The sequence below is a fragment of the Macaca thibetana genome, chromosome 7 (assembly GCF_024542745.1).
Source record: "Macaca thibetana thibetana isolate TM-01 chromosome 7, ASM2454274v1, whole genome shotgun sequence".
NCBI classification, from domain to species: domain Eukaryota; kingdom Metazoa; phylum Chordata; class Mammalia; order Primates; family Cercopithecidae; genus Macaca; species Macaca thibetana.
The window spans coordinates 115,875,151-115,902,620 of NC_065584.1; the positions used below are offsets into that span (position 1 = coordinate 115,875,151).

The following is a 27,470-nucleotide window of genomic DNA, read 5'->3' on the forward strand; positions in this document are numbered from 1 at the left end:
ATTTCACCACTTACCTCTCAACCCTCTCTGGTCTGGTATCTTTTCTGCTCTGCCCCCAAAAATGTTCACACTAAATCTAGTGGAAGTTTTTCAGTCTCTAGCTTGCTTGCCTTACAGTATCATTTCACATGGTTAACCACTCCTTATTTTTAAAAATAATGTCTTCTTTTGGTAATACTGCATCTCTCTGGTTTTTTCCCCCCCACCTTTCTGTATCTTTTGCAGGCTCATTCTCCTCACCCTGCCCTTCATAATGTTCTGTCAGTTTCTCTCCTAGAATCTTTTTTTTCCACTTAAGGTAATTTTTTTTTCTTTTCCTCAGGTTGAATAACGATTTAGGCAATCTCATCTGCTCCCCTGCTTCTAGTCACTGCTGGTGGCAGAACCTCTTTCTCCAGCCCAAATCTGTACACTCTTGTGTTTCAGCTGTTAGGCATATTCACTTAGATGTTCCTGTAGGTCCCTGAAACACAGCACATCTCAAATGAAACACATCTCCCTCTTAAAATGTTTCTTTGTATTTCTCATATTCAGTTGAACGTGTTCCTATTGATCCAGTTTCTCAGGCCATTCCCAGAGGACATGGTAGTTACCCTTGACATCTCTTTTTTTCCCATGCATGATGAATGTCGTCACTCCTGAATACCACTCTTATCCATCCCACTCTTTCTCCACTGCCTCCACCCTTTTTCAGGCCACTGTTATCTCTTACGTAGACTCACTTGGTCTCGTAGGTTGTCTCTTGGATCCCTTTAAGTTGATTCTGCAGATTTCTTCATAGATCCTCTGTGACACTTCTGTCTTACTCTTTTTCCCCTTTCTTCATTAATTCTCAGTCTCTGCTACACTAGACTTATGACTTCATTAGGTCCACCAGGTTTTTTTCTTCGTAACTTGGGTGCATTTGTTTTGAACTGTTCAGCCCTCACTCACCCCATGCATCCCCTCCCACGCAAACATCTTCAGGTTTAGGTCTTTCTTAGGTAAAGTTTTAACTTTAGTATTTCTTCCTCGGGGAGGCCTTCTCCTTCCCCCAGGAGGTGCAGAACCCTTGTGTTTCTGCTCTCTGAACTCATCGCATTTGGAATTGCCATGCTGACATCCTTTTTGTCACTGACTCCTGCCGGAGTGCAGGAACTATCTCGTTTGCTGCTTCTCCCTAATGCCTGGTACCTAGTTGATATATACCCCAAGAAATATTTAGAATGAACAAACAAACTAATATACAAGGAATATTTTGGGATCATCTGTGTAATGGTCATTTATATGTGTTTAATCCTAAAGAACAGTCTTTTAACCAATACCGTATCCTTCTGTGATGTAATGACCATATGGATGACTGCCTCATTCCTTGCCCAGATCTCCTAAAAGGCTGTTTTCTTTACCCTGATTCTATTTCTGGCTGTGAGTACTCTTTGTATATTTGTCTTAAGTTAAACTGTAACTCTGATGTAATTTTTTTTTTTTTTTTTTTTTTTGAGATGGAGTCTCACTTTGTCTCTCAGGCTTAGAGTGCAGTGGTACAATCTCAGTTCACTGCACCCTCCGCCTCCCAGGTTTAAGCAATTCTCCTCCCTCAGCCTCCCAAGTAGCTGGGATTACAGGTGTGCACCACCATGCCCGGCTAATTTTTTGTATTTTTAATAAAGACAGAGTTTCACCATGCTAGCCAGGCTGGTCTCGAACTCCTGACCTTGTGATCTGCCCACCTTGGCCTCCCAAAGTGCTGGGATTACAGGCGTGAGTCACCACGCCCAGCCTACTGTTACATACTTTTTAGACACTTCAGTAGTAAGTCTTGTTAATTTATCCCATGTTAAAACAATTTTCTGTTTTCCATCTTGGTTTTTGGTTTTGTTTTTAATGCAGTAAGACTCTCCTCACAGAACCAGGGGCACTCCTTTTACTACTGACATTATACTGATGGTTGTAGTCATTGTTCTTGTTTTTCTTAAAATATATTTTTCTGCAGCTGTTGCAGGAACCTGGGCAGTTCTCTGGACTCTGCTAGTAATTTACTCAACTTCCAACATTCCTTACCCGCAGACAGAATCAGTGTCCTCACTCTTGGATACTTGGTTGGTTGTTTAAAGGAAAGGACTGGCATAATAACTCCTGCCCACATCTGCCTAGCTGGTTGTAAGCCTTTGCACTCATATTGAATACATGCTAGTACTCTGAGTATGTCTATCCAGTGTCATGGGGTGTATAGGATCTGAAATATTTTTGGTCTAGGAGCTGGGAAAAATAGAAATAGTATATGCATGATAATATTCTTCAATAAAATGGTCAATCTTTTCAAAGTTTTTCAAACCTCAAGCAGGTTACTCTTTAGAATTATCTTTCTAGCCAGGCATAGTGTGACATATGTCTGTTAGTCCCAGCTACTCTGGAGCCTGAGGCAGGAGGGTTGTTTGACCCCAGGAATTTGAGTCCAGCCTAGGCAACATAGGGAGACCCTGTCTCTTAAAGAAAATGGTATTCCTTAAGCATTCTGAAGAGCTAGTGTATCAATGCTTGGTCAAAAAGAAATGGTGTCCTCTTGGGGATTTTGTCCTTTTCAGTAATATGGGAACATGGTCTATCGGTCCTTCATTTGAACCATACACTTTCCCTTTGCTTTCACGGAGACATTGCAGACTTGCTAATTAAAGGGAATGTCTTACTTGCAGGGTGGCCAAGAAAAATGTCTTGTTATTGATTGTACTTGAAAACTCTATGCGGTGGCTATTAGTTTAGTTGTATACTTGTGAAATCTATTTAACTGTCTTAGGATGTTGCACTAAAAATACTTACTTAAATTATTTCAGAATATGGTCTTCGATTGGCAAGCCATATATTTGTTAAGGAAATTTCACAAGATAGTTTGGCAGCAAGAGACGGCAATATTCAAGAAGGTGATGTTGTATTGAAGGTACAGTCATATTCTTACTTTTTAATGAACTGAAATAGAAAACAAGTTCTAGAGTTACCATGTAGTCTGTGCTGTTGTTTGAAGCAGTTTTGCCAAAAAGAATTAAAAAGCAATGTTTGCGGGAGAGGGATGTAAATTCCCTTTATGCATTATTACATGTCGACACCGATACTTTAGGTATCACGGGGTCATCCTGAGATAATTATTCACCAGCCGGTACTACTTCGTAGATAAGATATGTCTGTTCTTACACATTAAAAAATTCTGATAATTGCTTCCAGATATTATTGAAATGCTTATTTGTTTGTTTATAAGTAGTAGAAAGTGACAGCCGTTTGAGAAGGAGTTAGGGGATGCTACTTTGGGTTTTTCTGACAGCAACAGTGCAGTAAAGATTTTATCATCTCAGGAAGGTGGAATACTTTTGATAATTTGGAAAAGTATAAAGAGAATATTTTGGGTCTTACAGCAAGGAGTGGTTTGGATATTTCTGTTTATAACAAACCAAGTTAACATTTGTATTTTATCATTTACTTGAAACCTATAATTTTCTGTTGCAGATAAATGGTACTGTGACAGAAAATATGTCATTGACAGATGCAAAGACATTGATAGAAAGGTCTAAAGGCAAATTAAAAATGGTAGTTCAAAGAGATGAACGGGCTACGCTGTTGAACGTCCCTGATCTGTCTGACAGCATCCACTCTGCTAATGCCTCTGAGAGAGACGGTGAGTGTGACTCTGTTTCAAGGCCCCCTCTAAGTGACCTATTTTCTTAAAAACACTAGGGAGACTGGACATCTTTGAAAGAAATGATAATTTTCTACCAGCCAAACACCTTCAAAATCTAAAAGTTTTATATATATTTTTTCCTGTAGACAACTCACCACTATTGATTTGATCGCTGGCTGATGAAATTAATGCATAAATTTTCCGTTTTATATATAATTTTACTTACTAGCTTATCTTCATTATTACTGGAGTACTTTATACTTGACTGTAATTATTTTTGTGGGAAAATAAGTAGCACTCTTTTATTAACAGACATTTCAGAAATTCAGTCACTGGCCTCAGATCATTCTGGTCGATCACACGATAGGCCTCCCCGCCGCAGCCGGTCACGATCTCCTGACCAGCGGTCAGAGCCTTCTGATCATTCCAGACACTCTCCACAGCAGCCAAGCAATGGCAGGTAAGACACTGTATTTTTAAAAAAATACAGGGGTTTTGTTTGATACCAGTATCTAAAACTGCTTACAAATAAAAGATGGATTTCTTTTGATTATTCAAGATTAGATCTGTTTTTCTCAATTTAGACATTTTTTAAATCTAAAATAACTGCAAACTTTTCCTTAAAGGGTCAGATAGTAAACATATTTCAGTCTTCCAGGCCATACAGTTCTTGTCACTGCTCAACTGCAAAAGCAGCCATAGACAGTATGTAGTGAATAGACAGTATGTAGTGAATAAACTGTATTTACAAAAACGGTTGATCCACAGCTGTAGTTTGCCATGCTATTGCATTAGAAGATGCTAGCAAGCTTCAGGAATCTACTACTTGGGAAAGTTAACTATAGAAGTCCTTTAATAAACACCTTAACCTGGACTTTTTTCTCTTTTAAAAATACACTAGTGTTGGCTGGGCATGGTGGCTCACACCTGTAATCCCAGCACTTTGGGAGGCCGAGGTGGGCGGATCCCTTGAGGCCAGGAGATTGAGACCAGCCTGGCTGACATGGTGAAACTCTGTCTCTACTAAAAATGCAAATATTAGCCAGGCATGTTGGCACATGCTTGTAATCCCAGCTACTTGCAAGGCTGAGACATGAGAATTGCTTGAACCTGGGAAGCAGCGGTTGCAGTGAGCCAAGATTGCACCACTGCACTCCAGCCTCAGTGACAGAGGGGAACTCTTTCTCAAAAACAAAACAAAACACTAGTATTTATGCCAGAGGTTCTGGTATAGTGGTAGTATGTGACCTACCTGAGTTTATCTTTCTTTAGAGTCACATGTGCATTTGAGAATCTGAAGAAAATTACGATCCTTCTCTCCAGACAATTTGCATGTGCACATACACGCAGCAATTGCATACGATTTCTGGAGACTCCCAAGGCTCTGTAGGCCACCAACTGACCCATGGTTAACTGCGGTCCACATGAAGATCACTTGAAACATGAGTCCAGGGCTGAAGAGACAGTTTAGAAGAAAAGGGAACCCTTATATGTTGTTGATGGGAATGTAAATTGATACGGCCATTCTGGAAAACAATATGGAGGTTCCTCAAAAAATAAAACTAGAACTAGCACATGATCCAGCAGTTCCACTTCTGGGTATGTGTCCAAAGGAAGTGACATCACTGTCTCGAAGAGATATCTGCACTCTCATGTTTGTTGCAGCGTTATTCACAATAGCCAAGGTATGGAGTCAACCTAAATGTCCAACACATGAATTGATAAAGAAAATGTGGTGTATATGTTCACACACACAGTGAAATATAATTCAGCCTTTTAAAAGAAGGAAGTCCTGCCATTTGGAACAACATGGATGAAGCTGGAGGGCATTGTGCTAAGCGAAATAAACCAGACACAGAAACACAAACACTGCATGCCCTCACTTACTGTGGAACCTGAACAAGTTGGACTCAGAAACAGACAGTAGAATGGTGGATACCAGGGATTGGGGTGGGGAGGAATGGGGAGATGTTGGTTAAAGGGTACACAGTTTCAGTTATAAGATGAGTAAGTTCTGGAGACCTAATTTACAGTGTGGTATCGAGTAATAATGTATATGAGAGTAGATCTTATGGTATTCTTTTGACACATTAAGAAAAGTAACTGTGAGGCATGGATATATATGTTAATTAACTTGGTTGCAGTCATCATCTGAATATGTATATCAAAACCTCACTGTTGTACACCTTTAATGGATATAATGTTTATTTGTCAGACCTCAGTGAAGCTGGAAAGAAAATTTGGTCATCTCTTCTAGATCTGAAGAGAAGATTTTGGATTCGAGATGCTGAATTGAGACTTAACTTGCATAGAGGTGTTAGCAGAAGCCATAGAAGTCACTAAAATTGCTAAGAGACACAATTTGGAAAGAAGTCAGAGAACTGGATAACAGGGAGCACATTCTTTTAGGAAGTTGAAGAGGCAAGGGAGAAGTAAGAGAAGGGAGGCATACCTAGCCAGGAGAGAGCCTTTTTAAAGTTTGTAAAAAACCATAGTGACACGGTAGTTAAAACTGTATATTCACAAAAGTGTTTCACATTCTACTAAAATGGGAACTAGTAAGAGAAGAGGATAACTTGTAAGAGCTATGAATGTGGTTGCTAATTCGTATCCACTGTAGTTTTTATGTATTTGTGAAGCCGATTATTTCTAAATTTCAAACTTAGATTTATAAATTGTAAGAACCCTGGTGTTTATTTTAAGGATGTAATGATTTTTTAAAGGAATATTATGACATGTTACGTGTAAAGTTGGCTTATAACTGATGATGATTTTTAATTGCTGCAATTAATATATTCTAAAAATCTTCCTGGCACAGCATAGATGTTATCAGGAAAAGGATTATTGCCGCAACACAAATACACACAGTGATATAGCACCTTTGATGATTCATGGGAACAGCTGTAATTTTAACATCCCTTCTCAGCTAGAAACCGTACTTAAGTAATTTGGACATGATTTCCCCTTTTAAATAGAGCAGTCTTAAAATCTCAAATGTTTGGCCATTAGTTTACATTGTAAACAAATTCTAAATCTTAGAAAATTCTTTCTGATATCTACTTTCTTCATTTAGAGTTCCTTAACACGTAGAATCTGTAACCTTAACTTAAAAGTTGAGGGGTTTTTTTCCCCCTAAAATTACTATTTTTGTATTATATTGTGATGTTTTATTTCTCCTAGGAATCTTAAGTGTTCTCATGTGTTGCACCAGTAATATGGGGACTTTTAAGAATACAAACTTGTGGGGCTTGCTTTCAGTTCATCTGAGACGGAGGCAGGCAGTACATTGACCCTCGAACAACCCGGGGGTTAGGGGGACCAGAACCTCCTCCTACCCTGACACGCAGTCAGAAACCTGCCTGTGATTTTTAACTACCCAGAAACTTAACTATTAACAGCCTACTGTTGATTGGAAGCTTACTGAGAACATAAACGGTACAAAGTTTGTAGGTTAGATGTATTATATACAGTATTCTTAAAGTAAGCTAAAGAAAAAGTGTTAATAAGAAAACCATAAGGAAGAGAAAATACATTTACTGTTCATTAAGTGGAAGTGGATCATCATAAAGGTCTTCATCCTCAATTTCCTTCACCCTTCATTTCCTTCATCCTTGTTTTCACATTTAGTTGTCTGAGGAATGGGTTGGTCTTTCTGTATCATGGTGGCAGAAGTGGAAGAAAATTTGCGTATAAATGGACCCACGCAGTTCAGTCCCATGTTCTTCAAGGGTCAGCTGTATGTTTTTTTTTTAAGCTCCGGGTATTGTAGCAGGATGAGCCGCAGACAGAACTCCTCAGACACCGATTTAAATAAGGAGGGGGTTTATTTGGCCAGGGGTATCAGCAAGACTCCTGTCTCAAGAGCCGAGCCCCCCAGGTGAGCAATTCCTGTCCCTTTTAAGGGCTCACAACTCTAAGGGGGTGCATGTGAGGGGGTTGTGATCGATTGAGCAAGCAGGGGGTACGTGACTGGGGGCTGCATGCACCAGTAATTAGATCGGAACAAAACAAGATGGGGATTTTCACAGTGCATTTCTATACAATGTCTGTAATCTATAGATAACATAACTGATTAGGTCAGGGGTCAATCTTTAACTACCAGGCCCAGGGTGCGGCGCCGGGCTGTCTGCCTGTGGATTTCATTTCTGCCTTTTAGTTTTTACTTCTTTCTTTGGCGGCAGAAATTGGGCATAAGATGATATGAGGGGTGGTCTCCTCCCTTATTCCCCCCTGTTGAGACTCTCACTCATTTTATTAATGGGAGTTCTCACTTTCATTTTCACTACCCATGTCTTTCTGCAAGATAGATCGATAGTGATTCATATAGTACACTTGTGCTGAAGCATTTTGGTGAACTAAGGTAACGACGAAGCTTTTTATCATTTGAAGAAGTACAGGTAGCAAACAAGGGAGCAGTAGGCAGGTTCCTATTATTATTATAACTCCTATTATAAGAATTTTAAATCCTCCTAGTGCTGGGAACCATTTTCCAAACATGGCCCCAGGATCAAATCCATGCCACACTTGCACAGGCACATGTGCCAGTTTGTCATATCTCTAACTATGTCTTCAACTACTTGCCCTTGATCATCTATTTGTAGACAGCAATTAGTAAGGTTAAATTTCCCACAGACTCCTCCTTTAGCTGCTAGCAAGTAGTCGAGAGCCAATCTATTTTGATAGATAGCATTTCTAATCTGAGTTTCTTGCTGGGCCAGAATAGTCAAGGCTCTGCCGGTTTTATTAGTGATTATTTCTAAGGCAGCTTATAATCGTATGATTCGGTTGATCATGTAAATGGGGGTCCGGTATCCCCACGAGCCATCTTGTGCCCAAGTAGCAAGCCCATAATATTGTATGATTCTCTCAGGGGGCCATTCATCATCTTTCCAATTTCCTATAGCTGTGCTTCTCTTTTTGCAGGAAGCGTAGACAGGGAAACCCAGGAGTTCACCTGTTTTTATGGGCAGTAGGAAGAAAGATGGTTTAATAGTGCCAATAACACAACTACCTGCCCACTGGTCAGGTAATTTGGCATAAGCTCTATGCCCACATATCCAGTATAATCCAGTGGGGGCTGTCCAGTCCCGGTGGGACTCCAGGTGGGTCCACACGGTTTTGCAACTTTGGGAACTTACTAAATGGATTCCTCTCTGTTTGATTTGAACTCCACCAAGTGACTGTTTTTGTGGTACCATTATACAGTTTCTGTCCCAGACAACTAAATCGTCCTACGGGGTGAGTGAATTCTTTTCCTTCACTAGCTATGCAATGTTGTCCAATAATTGAGGCTTTTAGGACCGAGAAATTATCAGTGTGATTCTTTTGAGCTGGGAATTCATCAGGAACTGGGTCTGTAGGTACTAATTCTCGGGCTTCCCATGGCCATTGATCTCCCATTACAGTTCCTCCACATACATAACGTGAAGTGACACTGAGAGACTGGGCTACATGCTCAGCAAATTTCAAAAACAAATTTCTTGTTTTTCCTGGAATTTCTGGTACTGGCACATTTAGTTCCTCATAGAAAGTTTGAAACACTGGCCCAGGAGAGCATTTGTAAACTTCTCCTCGAACCAAGATATTTACTCAAGGATCCAGTCCAGCCCCATCGATTCCTAAGGTCACACGCTCCCCTTTTTTCCAGCGAGGATCAAGGGGATTGGTTATTACTAGCTCTAAGGGGTTACATTGTCCCTTAGTGCAGGAAGGGCCATTTTTTCCATTCTGAAGGTGGACTGGATCCTTTTCATTTTTTATCCAAGTGGCCCAAATGACATAAGACCAGTATCCACATTCATTTCCATACAGTCCTAATTCATGACAAATGTAATTATTTTCGGTCATATGGCCTTTTTCCCAACTGAAAGAGCCACATCCCCTTCCTAACTTACTGCTATTAATGATGGCACAGGCATCAAATTTCAAGATTATGCGTTTGGGCCCCCCTTTTTCTTCTATTCTGCCTAATACTTTACTTGTATCATTTATGAGTCCCCACCAATCTTCAGTCCTTAATCTTATTTCAAAAACTGTAGACATGGGAGGCTCAGAGGGGTCATAACACACATCTGGTCTGTCGTTTCCTGGGCTACATACCTCGTCCTGAGTGTCATTATATAAACATGTTCCTTTTAAAGTTCCTAGGCATTCATAGTAACTATAGAACAGAAAGATTGTTTAACTTGTTGCCCTACCTCGGTAACCTGATGTATACACTGAGAGCAGTTTTCCATGCAGGGAAAATCAGTGGAAGCTTTTACTATACAAGTCCACGTTATAAGGAAAATGAGTCCCACGATGATTCTCCTCATGCTTCGGCCGTGTGTAGACCAGTCAGCTTCCAGGTGTGACTGGAGCAGGGCTCGTTGTCCTCCTCAAGGTCACTTTGCAGGGGTTGTCCGGGCTCAGTTTTTGCCTCCCAGGTTTCCTCGGCTGCAGGTTTCACATGGCTGTGGTGGATCCAGGCTGGGATTCCTTCTACCTTTACAGCCGTGGGGGAGGTCAGGATGGCAGTCTGAGGTCCTTTCCACCGTGGCCGCAAAGGGGCTACGTTCCAGTCCTTGGTCCACACACGATCACCTGGAGAGAGAGGGTGAACTGGGGAGTATAAGGTGATGGGACACCTCTCATTTACCCAAGTTGAGATTGTTTGTGTAATTTTTCCTAAAGCCTGTAGCTGTCGCTGTAATTCAATTTCACCTAACTCTCAGGGAGTGCCTGGAAGCCCCTGTAGTATAGGAGGAGGCCTATGATACAGTATTTCATAAGGGGAGTATCCTTTTTTCTTAGAAGGAGTGCATCTAATTTTAAACAATACCATAGGAAGGGCCTGTATCCACTTTAATCCTGTTTCCTGACATACTTTCCCTAAACTTTTTTTGACAGTCAGATTCATTTGCTCCACCTTTCCGGAACTCTCAGGTCGGTAGGCGGCATGTAGCTTCCAAGTGATTCCTAATGCCTTTGCTGTCTTCTGTACCAAGTCAGCCATAAACGCCGGCCCGTTATCTGAGCCGATTTGTAAGGGCAGTCCAAACCTAGGAATAAGATCTCAGAGAAGCACACAGGTTACCTCGTAGGCCTTTTCAGTTCGTATTGGATAAGCCTCCACCCACCCAGAGTAAGTACACACAAGAACCAGCAAATACTTGTTACCTCCACATTTCAGCATTTCTGTGAAATCCACCTGAAGATCCTCCAAAGGAGCCGCTCCATAAGCTTGTATGCTGGGTGGAGCAGTAGGGCCTTGCCTTGCATTGTGCTGTCGGCAAGTAACGCACCGTTGTGCTACTGCTTTGGCAAGAACTGGCAAGTGTGAGACGTAAAAGTACTGGCCTAAGAGTGTTTTGACCTAGATGAATGGTTTTGTGCACCGCCAATACGATTGTGGCTCCCAGCAACTGCGGCACAGCTACCCTCCCATCTAGCAGTCTGATCCATCCTCCTCTTATTGCTTGCCCCGCTTCTGCATGGAAGAAGTCTTTTTCTTTCTTAGGATAGGTACGTACCAGGTCAGGTGTTTGAGGGAGTGAGGGGGCTACTACCAGTGCTGGGTAAGGGGTAGATCCTGCTTTTCGAGCTTCTGAATCAGCTCGAGAGTTTCCTAAGGCCACTGAGGTGGAGGCTCGCTGGTGTCCCCTGCATTGCATGACTGCCACCCTCTGAGGTGTCCACACTTCCTCTAGTAATTGGTTAATCTAGCATTTGTTAGCCAATGATGTCCTTTGGTATTCATCAAAGTTACCACAGCATGGGGGCCCTTTATATTCAGATTTTGCCCAAGGGTTTATCTGCTTCTTGTACTAACAGGGCTGTTGCTGCCAGGGCCCTTAGACATGGTGGCCTGCCTTTGGAAACCCCATCTAGTTGTTTTGAGAGACAGGCCACTGGCCTTGGCCAGGGTTAAAACTCCAGCTGCCGTTTTTCCTCTTTCTGACACATAGAGTATAAAGGGCCTTGTCAAATCTGGTAGTCCTAGGGCTGGAGCCAACGTAAGTTTTTCCTTTAACTTACAAAAGGCTTGCTGTTGTAGACGCCCCCATTCAAAAGGCTCCTGGTCATCCCCCTTTGTAACCGCGTGGAAAGGTTTGGCTAGTACTGCAAAGTTTGGAATCCATAATCTGCAAAACCCCAGACAGCAAGTTAAATAAGGAAGGGATTTATTTGGCCGGGGTCATTGGCAAGACTCCTGTCTGAAGAGCCGAGCCCCCTGAGTGAGCAATTCCTGACCCTTTTTAGGGCTCGCAAGGGGGTGCATGTGAGAGGGTCGTGATCGATTGAGCAAGCAGCTCAATCTGGGGGCTGCATGCCCGGGTAATTATATCAGAACAAAACAGGATAGGGATGTTCACAGTGCTTTTCTATACAATGTCTGTAATCTATAGACAACAACCGATTAGGTCAGGGGTCGATCTTTAACTACCAGGCCCAAGGTGCGGCCCCGGGCTGTCTGCCTGTGGGTTTCATTTCTGCCTTTTAGTTTTTACTTCTTTCTTGGGCATAAGACGATACGAGGGGTGGTCTCCCCCCTTAGTATCTTTCTGTGCACGCTAGCTGTGGGAACTGCTGGTTAGAAAGTGTGGTACATAAAAGAAAAGGTAACTTCACTACAGAAGGAAAAAACCCTTCAGGTTCTCTTCAGATTTTTTGTGGTAAGAATTTAATTCCTGAAAATTTAGTAATCTGCCTACAGACAAGATATAAATACCAGTTACTTAAAGGTTTCATTTCCACCCCAAAGTTTAATTTTCAAATCCTGTAACTGTGGAGTTTTAATTTAGAGCATGCCCTGCATCTTGAGAAACAACTTAGATACATTATAAGAGTAAAATGCTAGTGTAAAAAAACGCTAAGGGACTTCCATATATAGTCTTTTGTTTTTGTTATTTAATTTTGGCTGTATAAGTGTCTTTTTGTTTTACAAATTGTATGTAAATTATCTTTAAAGAATTAATTTAAAAAATGACTTGGTCTCTGTGAGAAAGGTTTCACTTGAGTGTAAAAGGAAGTCTGTTTTGGCAGACATCAGCCCTGCCCTATTCTCTTCCTAGATTTCGGAATACTTTTGTATATTTTTAGGATGTGCGATTATCTGCTGAGAATAATAAACCTCTTCATCTTCATGTTGTGAGAAGCGATAGAATATAGTGATTTCTTAGGGCTTTGGAGCCAGACTTCCTGGGTTCATGTCCCAGCCTACCATTGGTTACTTGCATAACCTTGAAACCTCTGTGTTTCAGCACCCCCATATGCAGTGAAGCAGGCAGGTCATACGTTACAGAATGGGGAGAAATTAGTTATTACAATACCTGGCACATAATGTCGCTACTGTAATTATTATGATGATTCATAGTAGTAATAATAGTATCATAAGTTAGAATTTCCAAATGTGCTTTCTTATCTTCTTGTATTTAACCATTTCTGAGATTTCCTCATTCTATAGTTAAGCAAACTAAAATTGAGAGGTTGCGATAAAGTCCAGGGTTATGTTGTTGACATGGGATTGGGGCCAGGATTAAAACTGTTGGCTCTTTGACCGAAATCTTTGACCTTCCTGGTGTAGAGAAAGAAATTCCGTAGCTTAATTACTACTTAATCTTCAGGAAACTAAAATCTACCAGAGTTCCATTGTTGTCATGACCTACTTATGTTCCTCTGTGTGATATTCTTTTCTTAGAGAGCAAACATATGGAGAGAATTCTGAGAAAAACACACAAGCTTGTTCTTCATGATAATTAGATGAACAGAGTATCATCACTGTTGTCTAGAACTGGAGTTGGCAGACTGCACCATGTGGGCTAAATCCAGCCTCCTAGTTTTGTAAAGTTTTATTGGAAACCCATTCCACAGTGGTATAATCGAGAAGTTACAGAGACTATGTGGCCAAGGGAGTCAGTTACAGAAAAAGTTTCCAAATGCTTTGTCTGGAATGTTAAAATAGTTCTGTTTTGTTTTTAAATTCAAAAAATATATATACATAGGGAAAATAATTACAGTGGTTTTCTTATATCTTAATGCTTGTTGCTGGGCTTGTTTGCTTTGTTTTGTATTTTACTTAGTAATGTTGCAGAGCCCAGGGTGGGCCAAGACTTGCACTATAGGAGCTGGGAATACTGAGAGAGCTCACAGTTGATGGTGACACTTTGCTTCTTGCTGATTACTGAGTGGGTATCATTGAAAAGATATTTCACTGATCTTCCTGTAGTCCCTGCATAACTGCAGAGTATTTGATTTGCAGGGTATGATCTGAGCCACTGCTTGTTTAGATTTTGTTCTTCCTCATATTTATAGCTATTTTAACAGACCCATTTTATGTTTCCCTCTAGTGGGACAACAGGTGTTTACCTTTTTTGTTCTACTCTATAAAGTTTTATAAAAGTGAGCACGATTAGTCATAAGCAGGTACAATATTGAAAAAATTCTATTACAGTAAAAGTTCAGACTAACAGGATAAAATTGAAATGTGGGAAATTTGGATTGTCAAGATTGACATTTTGCATTCTACCTATTGACATTTTGTTACACTAATTCCCTGAAACCAGCAGAGTTCATCTAAGGCCTAAACTGTGTTCTAAAGTGTTTGGGGAATGTGTTTTCACAAATAGAAAAACAGTCCAGTTTATATTTAGCAAATCCATTTTATGAAAATGGTTACTTCTGAGAAGCTTAAAAGCAGTATTTTCAGAAGATTAAAACTTTGTAACAGTTATTTAATCTCTTCATTCATTGTTCCTCCTGAGAAATGCCTCTACTAAATCCTAAAGTAAAAGGTGTGTCAGCATTGATACAGCTTATAATACAGCAAATACATGACAGTAAAATTGAATATTTTGAATCAGAAATTTTTAGCCTAAATTCACATTTGACCAAGTTAAGGTCATATATTTGGGATCAAAAGCTCTTATCTGTACAGTCCACTCTGTATTAGGAGTTTTCTAAGAGTGCTGAGTAAGTCCAAATATACATGCAGGTAGAGCATATAATGTGCAGTCGTGTGTCACTTGATGGGGATGCCTTCTGAGAAATGCGAAGCTACCTTGTGTGAACATCATAGAGTGTACTTACACAAACCTAGGTGGTGGAGCCTGCCGCACGCCTAGGCTACCTTGTGTGAACATCATAGAGTGTACTTACACAAACCTAGGTGGTAGAGCCTGCCGCACACCTAGGCTATATGGTATAGCCTATTGCTCCTAGGCTACAAACTTGTACGGCATGGTACTGTACCGAATACTTTAGGCAGTTGAAACAGCAGTTAGCTTTTGTGTATCTTAAATATAGAAAAGGACAGTAAAACTACAATATTTTAATCTTGAGGGACCACCATTGTCTTTGGGGTCCATTGTTGACTAAAATATCCTTATGTGGTCTTAGCTTTTAAATTAAAGATCTAGTTTTTTATTTTCCTCTACCTTCCATAATTGTTTTCTTCAACATTTGAGAACTATAAATATTATTTCATCTTACTGTACATAGTTTCTGTCACATATTGCTTAATTTTCTCTGAAACTTACATACAGGTTGAGCATAGGTAATCTGAAAGTGCAAAATCCAAAATGCTCCAAAATGCAAAACTTAAGTGCCAACATGACACTCAAGGGAAATGCATTTCAGGTTTTGCATTTTCAGATTAGGGCTGTTCAGTGGGTAACCAGTATGATGCACATATTCCAAAATCCGAAATCCAAAACAGTTCTGGTCCCAAGCATTTCAGGCAGGGGATGCTTAACCTGTGCAACTTTGCCAACAGGCTAAAAATTATTGTTCAAACATCCTAATATTGATGAGCATTTCTTTTTTTTTTTTTTTTTTTTTTGTATTCAAATGCAGAGAGGTAACCATCTTCTGACTAGTGAATTTTTTTTTTTTTTTTTTTAATTTTTTTGACCTTTAGGTTTAGGGGTACACATGCAGGTTTGTTACATAGGTAAACATGTGTCATTGTGTTTGGTGCATACTATTTCATCACCCAGATACTAAACCCAATATCTATAGTTTTCTCTTGTTCTCGCTCCTCCCACCCTACCCCCTCAAGTAGACCCCATTGTCTGCTGTTTTCCTTGTTTGTGTTCATAAGTTCTTACCATTTAGCTCTCACTTGTAAGTGAGAACGTGCCATGTTTGGTTTTCTGTTCCTGCATTTAGTTTGCTAAGGGTAATGGCCTCCAGCACCACCCGCGTTCTGGCAAAAGACATGATGTTGTTCTTTTTTATGGCTGCATAGTATTCCATGGTGTGTATGTACCACATTTTCTTTATCCACTCTGTCATTGGTGGGCATATACATTGATTCCATGTCTTTGCTATTGTGAATAGTGCTGCAGTGAACATTTGTGTGCATATGTCTTTGTGATAGAATGATTTATATTCCTTGGGTATATACCCTGATTGGTGAGTTTCAGATTTTATTTACTGATCATTGGTGTTAGTATTTTGTCTAAATAAAATAGATTTCATAAATCCAATTTCATAAGTGCTTTATTCTAAACAAGAATTACATATATTGTTGGTAGTGAACATGGTGTTGGTACTACTGCGCGTTCTTTTTTAGGCACACCATGAGGTCCTTTATCTTTGTTTTTGTTTTTTTATTTCTGTTTCCCTTTCATCTGAGAAAGATAGAAAGGATGCCAGTTAGAAAGATACGATTCATTAAGTATCTCAATGGTTCATCAACGAATCGATGACTTCTTTCCCATGGCTCCTGTCCCTTACATCGTGACCCTTGGTTCTGAGTGATCAATAGGCACCACAGTGAATGTTCCTTCTGTAGTGAAGGTTGAATGGTTTTACCAGTAATGTGGATGTTATCCTGCTCATTCATCTTTTCTCAAATACTTACTGATGTCACATTTATGTTACCAGTGTATGGCGATAAATATCCTGAGCAACCCTTTTTTTTTTTTTTTTTTTTTTTTGAGACGGAGTCTTGCTTTGTCGCCCAGGCTGGAATGCAGTGGCGAGATCTCGGCTCACTACAAGCTCTGCCTCCCAGGTTCACACCATTCTCCTGCCTCAGCCTCCTGAGTAGCTGGGACTACAGGCACTCGCCACCACACCTGGCTAATTTTTTGTGTTTTTTAGTAGAGACGGGGTTTCACCATGTTAGCCAGGATAGTCTTGATCTCCTGACCTCGTGATCCTTCTGCCTCAGCCTCCCAGAGTGGTGGGATTACAGGTGTGAGCCACTGCGCCCAGCCATATCCTGAGCAATCTTAGGTGAGATCCCTGCCATAATTTGGATATAGAGCTTATATCCAAATGATGAAAGCAAATACATAAATTTGAAAATATGAAAAAGTAAATTTTCATTAGTGGTTAAATGCTATAAAGAGAATCAGGGTAGTGTAATAGTGAAGCAGGAGGGGACAATATTAGATAACAGGCTCGGGGAAGAAGGCTTCTCTGAGGTCACATCATTTTGAGCTGGGGAAGAAAGACCCTGGCAGGTGAAGGTTGTTCTGGAATAAGACAAAGCATGTACTACTGCTCCTGAGATGGAAACTGGACCTGTTGGAAGGGCAGCAGTATAGCCCATGTGGCTACATCGTAAGAGCGAGGGAGAAGGTGATTTGGAGATCCAAGAAGTGAAATTTTTCTGTTTTAAAAAATTTGTTGGTTAGAACATGGAAATTTTTTTTAATATTGTTTATTACTTGAAATATTATTAAATGCTTTTTTGCTAATGTTTTATCTAACATGTCAGAGTGAGTGGAATATCAGTGACATCCTGAACTTTTGTGAACCAACTGTTATTTTCAGTTTGCGGGGATTTTAGGTTACTTCATTGAAATTCCAATGTGAGGTTTCATTTCAGTGTGCTTTTGTGAGGGGCCAGAAGAGGGAAGATTTTAATTGATGAAGTTTCTCTAGTTAACGGAAACCCAAGTGTAGTCCTGGGGTATTCAGTGATTGCTGTTAGATTTTAACCCTTAAGAGGAGATCATGGATCAAATAGCAGAAAGTCAGGCTTCAGTATTTACCATATATCCCCTGTTTAAAAAGTGAAAGTAGGCCAGGCACGACGGCTCACATCTTAATCCCAGCACTTTGGGAGGCCACTTGAGGTCGGGAGTTCAAGATCAGCCTGGCCAACATGGTGAAACCCAGTCGCTACTAAAAATACCAAAATTAGCTAGGCGTGGTGGAGTGTGCCTATAATCCCAGCTACTTGGAAGGCTGAGGCAGGAGAATCACTTGAACCTGGGAGGCAGAGGTGGCAGTGAGCCGAGATCACGCCACTGCACTCCAGCCTGGGCAACAGAGTGAGACTCCATCTGAAAAAAAATGTATATTTAGCCGGGTATCGTGGTGCACATCTGTGATCCCGGGTACTCAGGAGGCTGAGCTGGGAGGATCGCCTGCTTGAGCCCAAGAAGTTGAGGCTGCAATGTGTCATGAACACGCCACTGAACTCTAGCCCAGGCAAAGGAACAAGGCCCTGTCTCAAAAATAAAAATAAGTAATATAAAAGTAAAAAGTAAAAGTATAAATTTCATTTACTCCATCAGCTGAGACTTGTTTTCTTCTACAAGTACAATATCTAAAAATGGCAAATTTAAAAACAGACTGCTCCACTTGTCTATGTGTGTAAAAATAGTAAATGTACAAAAAAATCTTATTTGCAGATTTTTAAAATGTGAGATAATTTTCTATTTATTTGAGAGAATCCTAATAAGATTTGTGACATTGGTTTCCCAGTATAAAATCTACCAAATAAACTGCACAAAGTGCTATTTTACTCATAAGTATTAGTCAAAGTACAGAATAATCGTTATACCACCAGCGAAGGTGTAACAACACAATTCTTTAAGTGAGAAAAAAGTGCTCTTGGGCTTTCCTCAGTTGTTTCTTAATAAAGTTGTCCATATCCATGAAAATTACTTTTGAACAGCAGATCTGTTTTTCTTCTAATGCGGATGGACTAGATTAATACATGAATATATAAGATGAGAAGCACTTGTACAGTAGAATAAGCTCCACAAACACATACATCTCAATTATTGCCTAAGAACCGTATCACAATGAAATACTCAGATTTTTTCAGAAGTGTGCTCATGAACACATGTATGTTTTAGAAAGTAGATTACATGTAAAGGACAGATTTACATTGTAAGAAAGTAGCTTGCAAAATGCCAAAGTGGAATTAAGGGAATTATTCTCCTGCCTTCTCAGCCTTCCTGGGCAACTTGTTTACCTTTTGTTCCCAAGTACCAGCCCTGTATCTCTTGCTTTCTCATCCCCAGAATTCTTTGGGTACCAGCGCAGAGAGAGACAATTTTTTAATTGCTGTGAAGGAGGAACTTCAATGTGTATGTATTTGTTTCCATATAAAATTAGAGGATTAGCAGTGATTGCAACATTCTAAGTATGAAACTGGAGTGTGCCTTCACTTTTCTGTCTTATATGCAATAGAGCCTTCCAGGCTGAAATTTTCCTGTCAGTGGAAAAAACTTTGGAATACAGTTAACTTAAATTCTTAGCATATTTTTATTGTTAATTGTGGCTGAGATAATCCAATACCTTTTAAAGGGATTAGTAACTAGCTTTTGTTTTCACCTAAACTGTGGTGTTCTTGCCTACCTTAGGCAATTACTGAACTTGTAAAAAGTATGTATAAATCCGTTTTTGTAGTATAAGTCTTTAATTTGTAATGGGGAGTTGGCTTTATAAAAGGATATTCTACTAGAGTGAATGTTCAGCCCTCCGTTTATTTCCTGTATTAAGGTTATTTTTTAAATAAAGCACATCAAGTTTATTGGAAAGGTGTTCAGAGAGCTAGAAGAGGGAAAACGCTATGAAATGGCGACCAGGCATATCTTAAAATCAGGAGACAGAAAGCACAGTGTTCATGAACAGAGAAAGTTGAATGTAAAGAAATTAAACACAACGGGGGTAATGAGGGATTGCCTGGTAAGAGCTAAAGGGAGCTCTGAAGATTAAGAACCACAGATAGGGCTGGGCACGGTGGCTCACACCTGTAATCCCAACACTTTGAGAGGCTCAGTCAGGCTGATTGCCTGAAGTCAGGAGTTCAAGACCAGCCTGGGCAACACAGTGAAACCCTGCCTCTACTAAAATACAAAAAATTAGCTGGGCATGGCCGCATGCACCTGTAATCCCAGCTACTCAGGAGGCTGAGACAGGAGAATCACTTGAACCCAGGAGGCAGAGGTTGCAGTGAGCTGAGATTGCATCACTGCACCCCAGCCTGGGGGACAGAGCGTGACTCCGTCTCAAACACAAAACAAAAAAGAACCACAGATAGAAGCAGCAGCTACTCTCCTTGGTGCTGAGATAGAGTGCCAAAGGAAGAGGCTCCCACCTACCCATCCTCAGAGCTGAGATCTGTCCTTCTTGGAAAGGGAACAACTGTGGCTCACTGAGTGGCCGAGAATTTGCTGTGGTATGACACCAGACGAACTTGCATGGTATTTGTACTCCCATGTGCTGGAGAGGTATCTCATGGGAGACTTCGCACGACAGAACCGTTTCAAAGAGTCTGGAGCAGGCTGCTGGCCACCGAGTACTTTAGGATGCTGGGCACTGCAGGAGCATGCTGAGGGGGTGCACCTTCTGTCCTACAGTGTCTCCCCAGGACCCTGTACTGACCATGCTGCCTGCCCCCTGCCTATACTAAATGGCTCCAAACAGCTGCGATTTCACAACCGAAGTTTTTTACTTGAAACATCATGTTACTTCTTGCTAATCTAATTGTGTATTCATCGGCTACCCTGGTCACATATTTGATTGGGTAAGACCTAAAGAAGGCTCTGCTTACAGTGAGTCCATTCATGGGAGCTATAAAATCTCTCTCAGAGACTCCTTTCCAGTCTATCTTTGTCTGTCAGCTGTCTCGTCTAGAGCTTTCAACTAGCTCATAGCCTCTAGATAACAAGGTCATTACCTTTAGATTAATACGTGCAAGTTAATACAAAAAAAAACACAAAAAACCCAGAAACCCATCTTACGCTTCTGGGGAAAAGCAAAAGTGCCCATAAGAGGGTCTTGAGGTACCTTAAAATGCCCAAAGTTTCCTTCTAGGCTACCAGGAGCTAGAATACATAAACATGAGTCTGACTCCTAACACATTATTTTTATAGAAAGCTTTCCTCATAATAGCAAAAACAAACAAAACAAAACCACAGACATTTTTTTAAGCTTAAATATCGAGAGCCATTAGGATAGAATTATGTGAGGAAGGGCTGGGCATGGTGGCTTGCACCTGTAATCCCAGCAGTTTTGGAAGCCAAAGTGAGAGGATTACTTGAACCCAGAAGTTCGAGACTTGCCTGGGCAACATAGCGAAACCCCATCTCTACGAAAAGCAGAAAACGTTAGCAGGGTATGGTGGCGTGTACCTGTGGTCCAGCTGCTCTTGCAGGCTGAGGTGGGAGGACTGCTTGAGCCTGGGAGACTGAGGCCTCAGCAAAGTATGATTGTACCACTGCACTCCAGCCAGGGCAACACTGAGAACCTGACTCAAAAAAAAAAAAAAAAAAAAAATTATGTGAGGAAGGTTTGGGGAAAATATGATTCATTATCACAACCTCACCAATTTCTTTGAGTAATTGCCACTGATTGTTGACTAATTTCATGTGTAAATTCAGATTGTATCTTGACTTCATAGTCACATTTGCTTGTGATAGAACATTTTTATGTTTGGAAAAGTTGATTATTTTATTTTGTGCTGTAACTCTAGATCTGCGTTGTCCAGCACCATAGCCACTAGCCGCATGTGGCTGTTGAACATTTGAAATGTGGCCAGTCCAAATCGAGATGTATTGTTAGTGTGAAATGCACATTGGATTTGGAAAACGTAGTATACAAAAAATATAAAATACCTCATTAATAACTTAGATGATGAAATATTTTAGATACATTGAGCTAATAAAATTTATAAATTGATTTCACCATATTTTATTTAACATGGATTCTATAAAATTTTTGATTACATAAGCAGCTCATTTTATAATTCTCTTAAACACTACTGTTCTAGTTCTTTATGTATTATTGAATAATGCCTCCATCTTTTGGTAGGTAATGGAAATGCACTAAAAAGAGCTAATATTTCAAATATTAATTGTATGAAAACTTGAACAGAGTGGTGTGAGTCCTATTTATGTGGAATGTTTTCGAAGGCTAATTGCATTTAAAGTTATAATGATTATATCACAGGACAAAAAGGTAATTAGCAATGGGGTTTACAAATTCGCCAAAGATAAAAATACGCCCAGGAGTTTAGTGTGATATATGAAGCAAGAGCTCTGCATGTATAGCCAATGACAACCTATTGTTTATCATTGAGGAGAGCATCTGAGTTAAAATACTGTAAGTTAAAATACCAAGGTGGTAATGTCTGTTAATCACATTTTAATTTTTAGGCGTTTTGCTCAGTTACAAGAAAGAAAATTAATTGGAATTGTTACCTTTTCTAAACAAATTCTGCTTTGTACAGAGCAATAGAAATCTGTAGAACTATTAAAATTTTGTGAGTAACTCATTATGCTTAAAAATACTCATTTTTAACTCATTTTTTCACTTTTCTCTTTTTAAAAATAATTTTGTATTTATAATATATTATTTGTATTTTTTAATGCAAAGAATGCAGGGATAATTTACTATTTTGCACTGCCCTTTTAATCTGAGGAGCACAGCACAATTTGGGGATAGAGCTTAATTTTGTTATACTTAGCTAATTGTGGTATTTTATTACACAAGCAATAGCTAAAAATTTTTATCTTTTGTAATTGATTGATTGATTGATTCATTCATTTATTTATTGAGGCAAAGTCTCACTGTCTTGCCCAGGTTGGAATGCAGTGGCGCAATATCGGCTCACTACAACCTCTGCCTCCCAGGTTTAAGCGATTTCTGTGCTTCAGCCTCCCAAGTATCTGGGATTACATGTGTGTGCCACCACACGCGACTAATTTTTGTAGTTTTAGTAGAGAGGGGAGTTTCACCATGTTGACTAGGCTGGTCTCGAACTCTGGACCTCAGGTGATCCACCCACTTTGGCCTCCCAAAGTGCTGGGATTACAGGAGTGATGTTTCTTGTTAAACATCATTTGCATATGTAACTGGCCAATCTTTTACAATTTAAAAGTAGCTCATCCTTATTTAAGTTAGAAAATATCTTGGCTTTTTTTTTCCCCCCTAAAAGATTGTTTTACTTCAGTGCAGCTCATTAAGAATGTACCAAGTTAAAAGCAGAATATACCTCCACAGAATGGTTAAATGAATACAAAAATAGAAACTGCAAAGTACTTACGTTTTACTCCTTCAGGAAGACAACATAGAAAGAAACCTTTTCCTGAAAAGAGACTGCTAATAATATACGTTAATAAAACCTAATTTTTTGTTTAAAGTTAGGCTTTATTTAAAAATAATTTTATATATTTTTTCAATCTTTATAAATAATACATAAGTAAATTTTTGTAAAAGTTGAAATAGTAGAGATAACTCTAAAATTCCTCTTGGCTACTATTCTGGCTGTTTTTCCCTCCAAGGTGAACCACTGTTGCTTGCTGGGTATCTGTTGCTTGTCTGCACATGGGCATGTGCAAACATGTCTGTTTGTATTATAGAGATAACTTTTTAAATAGCTATATGGTATCCTGCTGTATGTATTCTGTAATCTGTGTGTCTTACTTGGCATTTTATTTTGAAATTATTTTATTTGTTTGTTTATTTATTTATTTATTTTTTGAGACAGAGTCTCGCTCTGTCGCCCAGGCTGGAGTGCAGTGGTGCAATCTCGGCTCACTGCAAGCTCTGCCTCCTGGGTTCACGCCATTCTCCTGCCTTAGCCTCCCCAGCAGCTGGGACTACAGGTGCATGCCGCCACACCCAGCTAATTTTTTGTATTTTTAATAGACATGGGGTTTCACCATAGCCAGGATGGTCTCGATCTCCTGACCTTGTGATTTGCCCGCCTCAGCCTCCCAAAGTGCTGGGATTATAGGAGTGAGCCACCGTGCCCGGCCGTTTTAGAGTTATTTTCATGTCTGTACATATCGTTCTCTTTCATTATACCTAATTTTAATAGTCTTTTACAAACAATGTATGCTTATTAGAACAAGTGAAATAGATCAAATCCACCAACTCCACTTCACCCCCAGTTCACTCTCAATTCTCACTCTTCTTGAATTAAGCCATTCTCCAGACTCATACTGACATTTGGTATCATATATAGGGTTTGGGTTTTTCTTTTAAAAATTAAGAGATCAGGTTTTGAATTATTACTCAGCTAAATTATTTCAGTTGAACAATACAAGGTGAACATCCAGTTTATTCTTTTGATTAAAAACTTTCCATATTATGGATATCTTGTTTCTAGGTGTTTGCCTGCAAAAACATGGCAGTAAGCACCTTCGTACCTGATTTCATGTACTGTGCTGGTGCATTTTATTTCTAAAGTCTTCAAAGAGTGTGTTTGTGTCGTTTAAAAATTTTAATGGATAGTACCAGATTACTGATATAGATGTGTTTCAAATGTAAGTCTTTATAATATCTTTTACTATGCAAGTAAAAATTTTTAATCTTGTCAGATATTACTGGGACTTTGTAATTATGTCAGATACCTTTATGGCTTCCAAATTTCTATCTTACTTGCGAAGACTTCCCCCAGTCTAAAGTTTTGGAATGTTTAATGCTCTTGTTACTGGTGTTATTTTTTCCTTTTCATTTCCATCTGATCGTTGACGATATTGACAAAAGGTTTTTTTTTAATGTAATTAAAATTACCTTAATTCAGAAAATTTTTTGTAGTCTTTAATATTCATTAAGGTTTTTGGTTTTTTTTTTTTTCCCAATATTTTGGGACCATTAGCTCATGATTATATTACCTGGGTCTTCAAAATCAGAGTGAATAACAGTAGTGTTCACAGGTATCACTGTCCTGTCACTGATTTTGGTGTAAGTAGTGTAAATACATTCAGCATTTCACTGTTTGATAGGGTGTTTGCTATTGGTTTTAGAAAATAGTTTCTTTCATAATTATATTGCTTATTTCATTTTTTGTTTAGGAATGACTGCAAATTTTCTTATGCCTGTTTGATATTAACACTTTTTTTCTGTAAATATTTGTGCACAGTAATGAATTGTGTCAACAAATTCCTGTTGAACTAATCTTGCACCCTTGAAATAACGCTGATGATAGTCTTCTAATATACTACTGTATTCTCCTAGCTAGTATTTTATTTATTTAGAATTTTTTCCTCTATTCATAATGAAGAATATTATTTTCTCTCTTTGTACTGTTGTCGTCAAGATTTGGATGTTAAAGGTTCTGGTAGCCTCAGATTGGAATGCTGATGACCAGAGTATTGATAATTGTTGAAGATGAGTACATGGGGTTTTATGATACTATTGTCTGTATTGCTGTATATGTTTGGAAATAAAGGTTTTTTTTAAGTGAATTAGAGAGCTTTTTGTATTTTTCTGTGGTCCAGGATAATTAAACAAATTATTTTGTTTTTCCAAGGTTGGGAGATTACAGCTGGAAAACCATATATACGTGATACTTTGTAAAATTATAGATCTTGATTTATCTTTTTATTAAAGATACATTTATTGGCTTCTTTTAAAATATATATTGTCTTGGTACACTGTATGATTTCTGTTTATCTGGGGAAATTATTAATGAATATTTAGTTTTATTTTGTTTCTTGCCACAAACTGATACTGGAATGAATGTTCTTATAAATGTTTTCTTGAGTACATTTGTTAGTACTTCTCTAGAATAAATATAGAAGTGGAATTACAAGGTGTGACCTAGTTACATTTTTTGTTTTGATAACTTCCATTTTGCCTTCAAATAGTCATAAACTTTTACCATCATTTTGTGAATATGTCTGTTTCCCCATATCTTTCCCTACCAGTGATGTTATCACGTGAAAGTTCTCATGGATGATAATATGATTTCTTTTTTTTTTGAGACAGAGTCTCGCTCTGTTGCCAAGCTGGAGTACAGTGGCACGATCTCAGCTCACTACAACCTCTGTCTCCCGGGTTCAAGAGATTATCCTGCCTCAGCCTCCCGAGTATCTGGGACTACAGGCGCATGCCACCACGCCCGGCTAATTTTTCTATTTTTAGTAGAGACAGAGTTTCACCTTATTGACCAGGATGGTCTTGATCTCTTGACCTCGTGATCTGCCCGCCTCGGCCTCCCAAAGTGCTGGGAATACAGGTGTGAGCTACTACACCTGGCCGATAATACAGTTTCTAATTAATTTGTATTTCCCTAGTTCCTAGTGAGGTTAAATGTGTTTGCATATTTATTACGTATTTGTGCATCCTTTTTGCTGAAAAGCCTCTTTGTATTTTTGCATTTCTCTCTTGAGTTGTCTTGATTGATTTATAGTTCTCTTTTTCTTTTTCCAAGAGACGGAGTCTTGCTCTGTTGCCTAGGCTGGAGTGTGGTGGCTCTGTTATAGCTCACTTCAGCCTCCAACTCCTTGGCTCAAGCAGTTCTCCCACCTCAGCCTCTTAACTAGCTAGGACTGCAGGAGCAAGCCACAGTGCCTGGCTAAGTTTTAAATTTTTTTTACAGAGTATGGAGCTTGCTATGTTGCCCAGCTGGTCTCAAACTTCTGGGCTCAAGCGGTCCTCTTGCCTTGGCCTCCTAAAGTGCTGGAATTAGACGTGAGCCATCATACCTGTCTTGTCTTTTTTTAAGTATCAAATTCTTATGTATGTTGCTTAGGTCAGTACATAGTCAGCATTTACATTTGGTCAAACTGTGTGAAATTGTTAACATTGAGCTGTTTGAACTAAAGAATTCCCATTTCATTTAGTTCAGCCCAGTATTATATATTTTTCCCAATTATTTGCATGTACTTTATTTTTATGTAATCACTTTTGTTAATATACTGTGGCTTCATTGAGTCTTACTTTAAAAGGCTCCTGTTGATTATGTGAATGTTTAAACACTTTTTTTAGGACTTGATTTCATCTGAAATCAGTTTATTTTTGTCATAGGGATTTAATTTTTCTACATTTGTGGACAGTTGTCCCAACACCATTTATTAGATGTTGTGTTTCTTCTCCAACAGTTTTGGAATGCTACTTTTATAATAAATTTTGCTATTATAGATGTATGTCTTCATTTTTGATTTTATTACATTAATCTATGTGGTTTTCCTGTGGTAATGCTATTCTAGTTTTAATTACTAGGTTTTTGTAATATTTTGGTATCTGTTAGAGCAGGTTGTCATTGTTTTTGAAGTTGCATTGCCTCTTCTTATACTGTTCTCTTACAGATGCTTTCCAGAATCATTCTTATGCTCTTGATTTTTTATTTTAATGACATATAGTCTCCGGAGTAGAGATGAAGAGAGAATTTCTAAGCCTGGGGCTGTCTCAACTCCTGTAAAGCATGCTGATGATCACACACCTAAAACAGTGGAAGAAGTTACAGTTGAAAGAAACGAGAAACAAACACCTTCTCTTCCAGGTGAGCATAACAAAACACTAAGTTCAAGAAATGTTTGCCATTAGAGTAAAGTAATTGTTAGGATTTACAGAAGATTTTAAAGATGCAATTATTATTGTTCTCATGTGTGAATTTGTCTGCATATGACTTCCAGCGTTTTCCTTATGGGTAGCAGGTTGGCACAAATCAGTAGCCTTTCATGAATGTTGTCCTTTACTTTCTAGATGGAAAATGTTTATCGTTAACAACTTCTTGCAATTAAGAAAGTTGTTTTCCAACACTGCTCTTTAAAGAGAAATATGAAATTGGCTTCAAAAAGTTAAAAAAAAAAGTTATTTTGCTTTTTTGAAAGTGTTTTCATAAACATCTTATTGATTATAC

At 39.1% G+C, this 27,470-nt stretch overlaps 1 protein-coding gene across 9 annotated transcripts in view; it reads left to right on the forward strand.

The window, feature by feature from the left end:
• Positions 1-27,470, forward strand: part of TJP1 (tight junction protein 1) — a 274,243-nt gene that overhangs the window by 205,855 nt on the left and 40,918 nt on the right. For all 9 annotated transcript variants that reach the window (XM_050800090.1, XM_050800092.1, XM_050800093.1 and 6 more), the window contains 4 exons: positions 2,811-2,914; positions 3,475-3,643; positions 3,959-4,106; positions 26,971-27,110. In XM_050800090.1, the coding sequence (XP_050656047.1) occupies positions 2,811-2,914; positions 3,475-3,643; positions 3,959-4,106; positions 26,971-27,110 (561 nt within the window). The remainder of the gene's footprint in view (positions 1-2,810; positions 2,915-3,474; positions 3,644-3,958; positions 4,107-26,970; positions 27,111-27,470) is intronic.